Source organism: Sinocyclocheilus rhinocerous, unplaced genomic scaffold (assembly GCF_001515625.1).
Source record: "Sinocyclocheilus rhinocerous isolate Xijiao unplaced genomic scaffold, SAMN03320098_v1.1 scaffold3418, whole genome shotgun sequence".
Lineage (NCBI taxonomy): Eukaryota > Metazoa > Chordata > Actinopteri > Cypriniformes > Cyprinidae > Sinocyclocheilus > Sinocyclocheilus rhinocerous.
In genome coordinates, this window is record NW_015623453.1 from 66,067 (window position 1) to 77,682 (window position 11,616).

At 43.5% G+C, this 11,616-nt stretch overlaps 1 protein-coding gene across 1 annotated transcript in view; it reads right to left on the minus strand.

The window, feature by feature from the left end:
• Nucleotides 1-11,249, minus strand: part of LOC107744088 (transcription activator BRG1-like) — a gene marked incomplete at its 3' end in the record, with an annotated part of 17,861 nt that extends 6,612 nt beyond the window's left edge. Inside the window, exons 1-16 of the mRNA XM_016557611.1 lie at nt 11,156-11,249; nt 10,097-10,329; nt 9,920-10,022; nt 9,034-9,106; nt 8,615-8,775; nt 8,265-8,532; nt 7,786-7,912; nt 7,491-7,664; nt 7,359-7,363; nt 6,554-6,725; nt 4,716-4,879; nt 4,557-4,623; nt 4,092-4,202; nt 3,768-4,010; nt 567-680; nt 352-493 (exon numbers count right to left, since the gene is read on the minus strand). Coding sequence (XP_016413097.1) covers nt 352-493; nt 567-680; nt 3,768-4,010; nt 4,092-4,202; nt 4,557-4,623; nt 4,716-4,879; nt 6,554-6,725; nt 7,359-7,363; nt 7,491-7,664; nt 7,786-7,912; nt 8,265-8,532; nt 8,615-8,775; nt 9,034-9,106; nt 9,920-10,022; nt 10,097-10,315 — 2,143 coding nt within the window. The remainder of the gene's footprint in view (nt 1-351; nt 494-566; nt 681-3,767; nt 4,011-4,091; nt 4,203-4,556; nt 4,624-4,715; nt 4,880-6,553; nt 6,726-7,358; nt 7,364-7,490; nt 7,665-7,785; nt 7,913-8,264; nt 8,533-8,614; nt 8,776-9,033; nt 9,107-9,919; nt 10,023-10,096; nt 10,330-11,155) is intronic.
• Nucleotides 11,250-11,616: the final 367 nt, after the last annotated feature.

The window sequence follows — 11,616 nt, forward strand, 5'->3', positions numbered from 1 at the left end:
CACACACACACACACACACACACTCACACACACACACACACACATTAACCCTGAAACACACACACACACACACTCATAATCACACACACTCACTCACATACACACATTTACCCTGAAACACACACACACACATAATCTCACACACACACACACACACACACTCACACACACACACACACACATTAACCCTGAAACACACACACACACACACTCATAATCACACACACACACGCACACACACTCATTAACACTCACACACACTCATAATCACACACACACACACACACTCTTACCCTGAAACACACGTTCAAACGCACACCTTTACCCCGAGACATCCAACAGCACACAGACTGAACATGATCTCCAGAGAGCTCTTCTTGCTCACCTTCTTGTCCTTCTCGGAGCCGTCGGTCAGCAGCACTCCTTTGGCCTGCATGTGTCGGTACAGGACCCTCTGCAGCGCAGACATGTCACACTTGATCACGTACTCCACCTGCACACAGACACAAAACAGCACAATGCTTCATCTGTCCGAGGCGACGACAGACAGACTGCATCAGAATCACCTTCTCAGGCAGCTGCGCCTCCACTTCCTTCTTCAGCCGGCGCAACAGGAAGGGGCGGAGCACCTTGTGCAGGCGGCGGATGATCAGGATGGTCTCCTCCTCGTTCAGATCCACCTGAGAGACACATCAGTCACGTCTACTACTGCTCTTCATTTCCCAGCATGTCTTGACGAGCAGAATCACACATTAAAGGCTCAGGATGGAATCACACTGGTTAGTTTGTTTTATCACAATCATGTGAACATAGAGGTAGATTTAAATGAATTCCACTACTTTGCTTTGAATGGCAACTTCACGTTTCGTGCCTGTAAAGCGCAGTGCCACGATCATGGGTTTGATTGACAGGAAAAGCATGAATTGATAAAAATGTATGATGTGACTGAATGCAATTTAAGTTGTTTTGGATAAGATCGTCTGCCAAATGTGTGAATGTAAATGAAATGTCAGGTTGACATCCTCTAGGATCATCCAGAACGCGGCAGCAAGATTAATTCTTAATGAGCTGAAAATAATGCATGTCACAGCTCTGTTCATCAATTTGCACTGGCTACCAGTAGCTGCTCGCATTAAATTCAAGGCATTAATGTTTGCCTACAAAACCACCACTGGCTCTGCACCCATTTACCTAAATTCATTACTTCAGAGTTATGTGCCCTCTAGAAGCTTGCGTTCTGCAAGTGAACGGCGTATTATTGTGCCATCTAAAAGAGGCAAAAAATCACTTTCACAGACTTTTTCACTAACTGTTCCCTCCTGGTGGAATGACCCGCCCAACTCAATCCGAGCAGCTGAGTCCTTAGCCATCTTCAAGAAACGACTAAAACACATCTGTTCCACCTTTATTTGACCCTCTAACTCGAACACTTTCTATTCTATTTTAATTCTACTTTATCTATAAAACACACAAACATCATTTCTAGCACTAGTCTTCTCTGAGTAACCGCTGCCAGCCACGATGATGGAGTCGGCCCGACCGTTCCCACGTCTTTAACATATGAGTGTTGGGCAGTAACTAGTGTCACTAATATTAAGATTTCAGTAATCATATTACAGTTACCATCCATAAAACCCCTAGTGATCTGAAATCAAATAATCCAATAATTCCTAGATTTATATTCATAATTTTCACAACTCGTGAATGCATGAAGTCACCAGAGCAGCAGGCAAACTTAGAATATGGAAACGCTTACATTCAGCGGATGGAAATATTGCCATTACATTGATTTTGTGAGGAGAAATGATGATCTGGCATTACTTGACTCATCCCTCTGATCCCGATATAAATTGTATAAAATCTTTTTAGAAAACGAAACAATTTCTTATGAACTTACGTGATTTCCTTTGATTAAATACATCGTGGAATATAACTGTATATGGGCAACAGAGAAATTATAGCTACAATTAGCTACAAGCTACACATGACAATTAATGAGATTGATACAACACTTTTACTTAAACGTCACTATCAATCACCACTGAGTGTTCGTAATCACTTCTGAGTTCTGACTGCGATCCAGTGTGGATTTTGTTCAAATGATGAGGCAGAAATATATTGTTAGTAATATTTTAGAAGATATGCAATTACAGTACAACTTCTGTGGGGCATGAAAGAAAAGTAATGTAATTAGTAGTGTAACTAATTCTAACTAAGTCAATAGAGGCTCATGTCTCAATCATCATATCCTGGTGTCAGGACACAGTTTTGCAGCGTCCCTCCTAATTATTCCTATATCCTTGGGATGGGTTTGGATATATTCTGAGCTCAGTGCGTGATCTCTAGTGAAGAAGCCTCAACACACACATGCTCCGAGGAATCATCCAGACGCTGCAGGACGAGGTTTGTCCAGATCATCATGAGCAATAATAATCATAATCCTGCTATACTTCACAAACTACAGACAAACACAGAGAAACACAAGCTCACCGTCCAGACGCAGGTATTTAAAGCTGCGGTAAGCGAGAGCTCAAGCATTTAAAGCGCTCATAATAAACATAACGTTATTGACCGCCAGTGAGGATGATAACTAGTAAAATAGTTATTATAGTTATTGTTCTTAGTGTGGACAGGTCTTAACGGTCAATCCCTGAGCGATGACTAACTTTAGCTTTTCTCTGTTTATTTTCTTAAAGGGGTCATACGACGGGATTTCAGGTTTTCCTTTGTCTTTGGAGTGTTACAAGCTCTTCGTGCATAGATAAGATCCGAAAAGTCGCAAAGATTAAAGTCTTAAACCCAAAGAGATATTCTTTCTAAAAGTTAAGACTCATCCGTTCCTTCCTAAAACACCTTGTTTAAACGCGCCTCCGCAAATCTACATCGTTGTGTGGGAAGATTTGCATAACACCACTCAAATGTTTACGTAAAGAAAGAAGGCGTAACTTTTATTATCTCTGTAGTATTGTTGTCGTGGAGACGCTGTGTGTTTCTAAATATGGTAAGGGGCGTAACATTTCTGTCACACGCTTGAGGTATTCGGCCAATCACAGCACACCTCGCTTTTCAGAACGATGAGCTTCGTAAAAATCGACGCGTTTCAGAAAGGCGGGACAATAATGTACGGTATGTGGAAAATAATGTTTTTTTTAACCTTAAACCACGTGAACACATAAATACACAAAATAAATGTTATAAATAACATTAATAAATAATCAAGTTACAGTGAATAAAATGTCTGCATTTGAGCACATTTCTGAAAGTCTGATTCATGCTTTCATAGCAAACACCTGCTACTACGCTAACACAAGCAGCATTAGCACTCATAATCAGTCTGTGTAATGACGGCTCGGTGTCAGAGATGTGCTCAGCACTAGTGAAACAGACGGGCATTTCTGTCACACGCTTGAGGTATTCGGCCAATCACAGCACACCTCGCTTTTCAGAACGATGAGCTTCGTAAAAATCGACGCGTTTCAGAAAGGCGGGACAATAATGTACGGTATGTGGAAAATAATGTTTTTTTTAACCTTAAACCACGTGAACACATAAATACACAAAATAAATGTTATAAATAACATTAATAAATAATCAAGTTACAGTGAATAAAATGTCTGCATTTGAGCACATTTCTGAAAGTCTGATTCATGCTTTCATAGCAAACACCTGCTACTACGCTAACACAAGCAGCATTAGCACTCATAATCAGTCTGTGTAATGACGGCTCGGTGTCAGAGATGTGCTCAGCACTAGTGAAACAGACGGACCTTCTCTCCGGTCATGGCGAAGGGAGCGTTGAACCACTGCTCAAACGTGCTGCAGCTCTTGAAGATGGTGGGCAGCAGGAAGTTGAGCAGCGCCCAGAGCTCGGGCAGCTTGTTCTGCAGCGGGGTCCCGGTCAGAAGCACACGCCGTGGAGCCAGGTAATGCGTGTTCAACACCTGCGTCAGCTTACAGTGATGGTTCTTCATGCGATGGCCTTCGTCCACGATCATGTACTTCCAGCGAATCTGTGTCAGGTGACAGGATCTCATCAGCGCGTCTGACCGAGGTCAAAGGTCACAGGTGACCACACAGAGGCACACGCATACCTTGGCCAGCACATGCTTGTCTTTGATGATGTATTCGTATGTAGTGATCAGCACGTTGAACTTGCCGCTGCGCAGCTGTGGGATGAAGGCTCTTCTAGCAGCAGGAGATCCCTGAACACACACGATCACATGATCAAACCAGCGCTTGGGTTTGTGGGAGGACTACTAACAGAACAGGCTCACTACACTGAAAGGTCATCATGAAATTGACCATTTACTTCCTTAAAACATTTACATTTATTCAAAGCGACATAAGAAACATCATAAGGACTTAAGAGTTGCTGTATTTGCAGAACACAGGCATAATATAAACTGAAGTGACACTACTGTCTTCAGTACAGCTGACGTCATTTCATAATTGATGAGTTTTACAACATTAACAGTTATTTTCATGTTTACCTGTTGACATGATAAGCTAAGACTGATTCAGATTTACTCCAGATCATGTGTCTCTGTGTCGCTCACCTTATACGAGACTTTGACGACAGACGGCGCCCACTTATCAAACTCATAGACCCAGTTAGACAGAGTCCTGTCAGAGAAACACAGTGTTCATCAAACAGACTCTCTGTGTGAACATACAGAAGTATGAAAGCTGATGTAAAAACAGGCAGAGCGACTGACGAGAGCGGCACGATGATGACGTAGGGTCCGTTCAGACGCTTGTTCTCCATCAGGTACGTGATGAGAGCGATGGTTTGGATGGTTTTGCCCAAACCCATCTCATCCGCCAGGATCCCATTCAGATTGTTGTTATAGAGAGACACCAGCCACTCCAGACCCTTGACCTGTGGAGAAACAGTCAAAACGTCCCACGTTCAACATGTTGGGTTTGTTTCATCTGTCTGAAATCTCTTCGTTTGGATGGTTTTATAAGGATTGGATTGATTTCTGTTTGTGATCCCTAGAGCTCTCTTAGTTCTTTCTTAAAGGGATCGTGACATAAGAAATCAAGTTTTCCATGATCTTTTGGCATATGAGAGGTCTTTGTACCACTAAAACATCCTGCAAGTTTCATAGCTTAAAACCTCCTCCTCATTATAAACAAAGCATTGAAAGCTTTAGGCCCCATTCATTATAATTACATCTAGCGACCATCACAGTCCTCAGAACTTCTCCTGTTCTTCTCCTGTTCCTCAGAACTTCTCCTGTTCTTCTCCTGTTCCTCAGAACTTCTCCTGTTCTCCTCCAGAGCTCCAAAAACGGCTCTTTGGATCCGAGGTGCAGGATGATGTCACCTGTGTGCAGTCGTTTGCATAAACTCCGCCTCCAGAGCAGCACATTGGCAAATAGTCTTCTTCTAAGCATAGGCCCCGCCCACTGGCGTTCAGTTGCTAACGGCTAACACTTGATCACGCTGAATGCTAGCGTCGCATCGTGTCAAAAGCAAATAGAAATCACAATCACTGCACTATCTTGTCTGCACTGGATACAGTAAACAGATGCGGTTCTCTTTCTGACAGTCCAGCGCTCAAGTCTGTCGTCAGGACTAATGCAGTGAAAGAACGCTCGCTTTGACGCGTTTGGTTTAAACAGCGTTCGCGTCTTTGTACAGATATCAGAAGTTTCCCAGCGTAAGGAACAAGTGGACAGTGTATTTTTAATGGCGTCCCGGATCGTGTCGGAGCATTTTGTTTTGTAAACGAGGCACAGTGTCATGGAGAGTCACAAAGAAACATCTGTTGAAAGAGGAAGTGGTGCTAGATCTGCATCACAAACCATAAGTAAATTATTTCATAATGCTTTGTCTGGAAATGAACGTTTTATTTTGATCATGTTGTAAAAACACTCACATGCAATAGCAAGAGTGCATTGATTAGCCCTGCATTCTATTTGCATGGGCTCATCCCAACGCCCTTTACCCTCCGGAGTGAGAGCTTCGAAGGGCTGAAGGGTGTAGGGGACCAAACAACTGTTTCTTGAAGTGCCCTTCTGCGTCATCATCACATGCCCACATGGAGGCGCCGTCAAATCGAAATCCTTCATTCCGAAGAGCCCTTTGAAGTGGCCAGTTTTGAGCACTTCGGTTTGGAACGACCCTTCAATATGGCGGCCATGATTGTTTTCACTCCGAAGTGGCCTTCGGAGGGCGATATATCCCGTTTAGAACGCACCGACTGTTTCCTATGCAGTGACGTTAGCCAATCACAACAGTGTCTGTTTACTGAGAAGCCTTAAAGAACCCGCCCCTTAAAACAGATCGTTTTAGACAGAGGGTCAAAATGAGGGTTTAAAATTATTTTTACACATTTATTTTTTTATTTTTTTTTGTGGAAAAAATAAACTTTATTAACATTATAATAAACCTCAATGAACATATTAAAATAATTTAAAAATCCATGTCATGACCTCTTAAATGTGTGTTTTGTGCGCATCGATCGCCTGTTCTCAGATACCCACGGCAGTCGTCTGGTAATGTTGAAAGTGTTGATGTTGAACGACTGGTAAGAGCTCAGAATGACCTGGTATTGCTTGAGTTGACCGTTGATTAGCAAAGACGGCTGTTTGTCCACCCGCTCAGTGACCGCATGAGCCACGGCGTAATACGACTGTAACCCACGAGCAAACGCTGCGCTGCCGTACTCATCATCCACGTCCTGTTTAGCATGCCTGCAAAACACACACACACTCACACTCACATAAGAGACATTAGAGAGACACACACACACACACACACATAAGAGACATGAGAGAGACACACACACACATACGCGAGACACACACACACATACAAAAGAAACATGAGACACACACACACATAAGAGACATAAGAGAAACACACACACACACTCACATAAGAGACATTAGAGAGACACAGACACACACACACATAAGAGACATGAGAGACACACACACACACACACACTCACATAAGAGACATTAGAGAGACACACACACACACTCACATAAGAGACATGAGAGACACACACACACACACACACACATAAGAGACATGAGAGAGACACACATTAGCTCCAAACATCTGAGAGCACTTGTGGAAATGTTTCTTATTTTGCATTCTCCTGTAATTTAATACTAAATATTTCATCACTAGTCATAAGATCAGCATCACAATATGAGTGAGTGCAGAAGGAAGAAGGACGTGAGAATCAGCACTGGAGCGTCATCTAAACCTGATCATCATGTTCTCGGAGCATCTTCAGCTTCACTGGAAGAACCACATGATCAATGATCACTGATTATTTGATTAGTCACTTAAAAATAAGGCTAAATCTGATAAATATTGTGTTTGTTTTACATCATCACTTTTCCTTCAAAATCATAAAATGAGCTGTTTATTTGCAAGTTTAAATTAGATTTTAAATCCCAGATATCCAGTGTGCTCTCAGGCGTTTGGAGGAATCAGAGAGCCGCTGTGAGTGTGCTAGAGCCGCTTGCCTGGTGCTTCTGCCTGCGTTTGCGTTCCTGTTCGATCTTCTGCTGTTTCTCTAGTTTCTCTGTGATTCGTGCCTCACGTAACGACTGCCTCTTGTTGCGCTTGTAGCCCTTTGAGTCCAGTGAGGTTTCTAAGGCCGTGTCGCGTCTCATGCAAACCACCACCTCCTGACGCAGCTGTGAAGGCAAACAGATGAACATCAGAGCGCTTTAGCAGAGGATGTTCAACAGATGCACTGATGCAGTGGAATATGTCAGTAGATTGATGTGGATCACAGAGTCAGTCCGGGTTCATCACCTGTCTCTGGAAGTTGAGCAGTCGGAGCGCTTTGAGCTCAATCGTGGCTTTGGTGCGCAGATCTCCAGCCAGAGACCCTGGAAGATTCTCCAGCTCCTGAATACGGTGAGTGATACGAGCTTCCAGCCTGCAGAGACACAAAGCATCAGAAGTCCAGGAACCACTCGGCAGTGACACGGAGCCGGTGCAGTCCGCACGAACTGGGAGATTCTGGACTCATTCAGGAGATGCGTAATAGCGCCCCCTAGTGTATAACAGCAAGAACACGGAAACCAGGAAAATTCCGTGTTTGGTGGGGAAAGAGTTAAGAACAGATAACCGAGTAAATCACTTCAGTGCAGGTTCACTAGAAGCCTGAAAAAGCGTCGTTTCTGTTGGTTTAGAGGAGGCTGGTTTAACGAGCAGCGGTGGCAGTGTTCTCTGAGAGCAATCATTTGTTCTCCGCCTGCGGTTCTGTCAGGGTCAGGGCTAGGACTCACCTGTACTCTCTCTCCTGCAGGATCTCCACCGGGTCCAGACCGCAGGGCTTCTGAACCGGCGTGATGCGGTTCTGCTTCTGGTGCAGTGGCACCATGGTGGCGGGCTGAGACGAGTGGCCCAGGTGTGCTGGAGACTGGGTCTGCGGTGGCATGACCGGAGAAGCGGCCGGTGGCACAGACGGGGGTGCAGGAGAGGGGCGTCCGGTGGGCTGCAGCGGCATCAGCTTCTGAGGAGCGTTCGAGGGGGTCGCCGCATTGACCAGAGGACCTGCCACACAGACACACATCATCACAGGCTGCTTTACCAGAAGAAGCGTGTTACCAGAAGAAGTTCACGGATGCGCTCTCACCTTCAGGCCACGGTTTCGGGGGCCCGTTGTGGTTCTGGCCCTGAACACCAGCCGGGACTCCAGAAGGTCCAGGAGGAGGCATGTTGGGTCCCACCATCCCTGCGGAGCAACCGGCACAAACTAACCCTTTACTAAAGTCACCACAGACGAGTGCAGCGAAGCTGACTGTTCAACACACTTCCACTCCAGAATCATTCAGAAACACACTCAATCTGAATTAGGAGCGAGGTTACACACAGAATTTGAATTGTGACTTTAAGGACCTAGAAATTAAATCAAATGAAATACAAATGTGTAAAACTGTGCAGTTTTTAATTATACATTTCATTGGAGTATTTTAATAATTAAAGGGGTGGTTGATTGCGATTTCACTCTTTTAACTTTAGTTAGTGTGTAATGTTGCTGTTTAGAGCATAAACCCGGAGGTGGACAGGAGAGGACCGGACACGGGACTGGACACGAGCTCTGAAGAGCCCAGCGGAGACGGGAATCCTGCAGGAGGAGACACACTGCAGTAACACATCGTCTCGGTTGGGACGTTTCGTTTTTCTAATAATGTATAAATACTAAATATACAGCAGATATTGCTTTTGTGGATTGACAGTCATCACTTCTAGCAGAGCTAGGGTTGAGGGAACACATACCACTGGATAAAACATATCTATACATAATACAGTTTGTTTGTATTCTGATCATTTGTTAAGATGTTTAAATGTGAATATTAAGATCCTGCTGAATGTAAATGGATAGAGGTAACAACTAATTGTTTTATTTGTTCATTTAAGTTTTTAAAAGTTACCGTGTTACCACAGCAGACATACTGTTCTGAGATCATTTGTGTTCCAATGATATACTAAAATGCTTAAATGTGAATCTTGAATAAAAGCTTTATAAACAACAACATTCTCACTGTTGTTTGTTGTTGTTTTAATACAGTAATTGATTGATTCAATGCATTAGATAGTTAAAATAACTACAAATTCATCATTTCGTCACCACCGTCAGATGAATATTTTGATATTTCATTATGATATTTTATATTTGTTGAGGAATTGTTGGTCACATGTGAAAGTGTAATCTGTCTGCTAACATGAGAATGTGTTTTGTAATGTTAAAAACATCTTGATTGCTGTTAAATATAAAGTTAATATTATATTACACAGTCCAAGGTAAAAAGCACATTTTGATAAAAAGGAGAAAAGTTGGGAGGTTGCATCAAAGCATAGCTCAGTAGCTTAGTGCATATAAGATAAATAAATGTGGTTTCATTATTCTGCTGCTGGTGAGGAGCATGAGGTGCGTTACCTTGTGAGTGCTGGTCCATTGGGCTCCCTGGACGGGTCATCCTCATTGGAACCACCTTCATCTGAGTGAAGCGAGCGTCTTCTGAAAGGTTCTCCTCCACCGGCTTTAGGACAAAGAAAGACATTAATAGAGATATGACCTCTGCTATTGGGCTTTGAGGCTGGTTTAGACCTCCACCTTGTGCATCTGGTGCAGACTCTCCTGGCTGTATCCCGCAGACGCTTGCGGAGGAAAGGAGAGTCCTGTGGAAGTGGCTGGTCCGGGACTGGGGCCCATCATGCTGTGTGAGGATCCAGGGGACAGTCCGGACCCCAGCACGGCCCCTGGAGACGGGCCCGGACCAGGCGAGGGCCCCGGGCAGGGCGTGCCTCCTAACGGGGGCTCCGGGGTGGACATGCCACAGACTCAGCCTGCATTCGAGGTTTAGGACAGAACATTTATGCCCATTAAAATCTGACTTTATAAACTATCACCATATAATAACGTCTGCTTTCTCTCTCTCTCTATACAAGCACAATTTATTTACATGACTTTTCTTAAGGGACTTTTTTCTCTTCCAAAACAATGCTGCAGTTTTGAATCTAAATGGCTCCCTCTGGGATCAATGCTTCACAACATCATCTAGTTGAAGAAGTGAATTACAGAGAATAAATACAGATTCATACAAATAATATCAGCGACTGGCAGAAAACATCACACCTTAATAGCAGTTCATGCAGCTTTGACCAGTTAATTATCTTTTTTCCATATCATCATTTTATTTAAAAAAAATTTTTAAATCTATTTTAACAAGAAAAATTCACTATGCAAATTCCCATTTTGAGATTGCATTAGTTTCCATGACTGTTCCAGGCCTGAGAAGCTTCATTTGTAAATGGACTGTATTGTCCAGGTCTTCTGTGGTACATGATGATGATGATGATGAGGCAGGAGGAAGAAGGCTTTATTAGTGTCAGATGATTCTGCCGAGCCGATCAACTCATTCCTGCCCCTGGAAACATCAAACAGCGGCTCGTTTTGGGAAAATAAGCCGAGCATGCACATTTGACAGGAGAATAAAATGCCGTCCAGCTCGAGCCGCTGCAGTGTTCGGAGCTCGCGTCGGATCCGGAGTCGCAGCGACGCAGCGCGATAGAAACATGACGCACGCAGCGCCAGACAGCCTGATGCTGTGCTGGAGCTCAAACTGCAGACATCGACACGATAATAATTCCTTGCGTATTTAATCAGACTTACCCTCAATATAATAAACGAGCTCGAGCCGACGCCGGAGCCGCAGACAGCCGCTGATTCCGTTCATTCGGTCTGTGCTCGAGTACGGAGCGCCGCGGCGGACACGGAGATCCACACGAGACGGACAGAAGCAACGAGACTGCTTTTCTAAATGATCAAATATACATTTTATATATACATTGTATTTTGTCTCTTGATGTTTTTCTTTCAGTGTGTTGGTTATTGTAACAACTTGTGTTTATTTTGACCAGAATAAACACTTTATCTGTCTACAAACAAAATAAATTTCACCAACCTATAGGCTAGATATATCTAAGATGTAATTAATATTTTTCATTCTGTAGTATAAGAGAGCTATACTGACGTATATACTGTGTAGCTTATAATTTTAATGCACTTATAATTGTATCAGATAAGTAGACACGCGTCTGTAAGGTGTCTGTTAAAGATCGCTTGATCTGGAA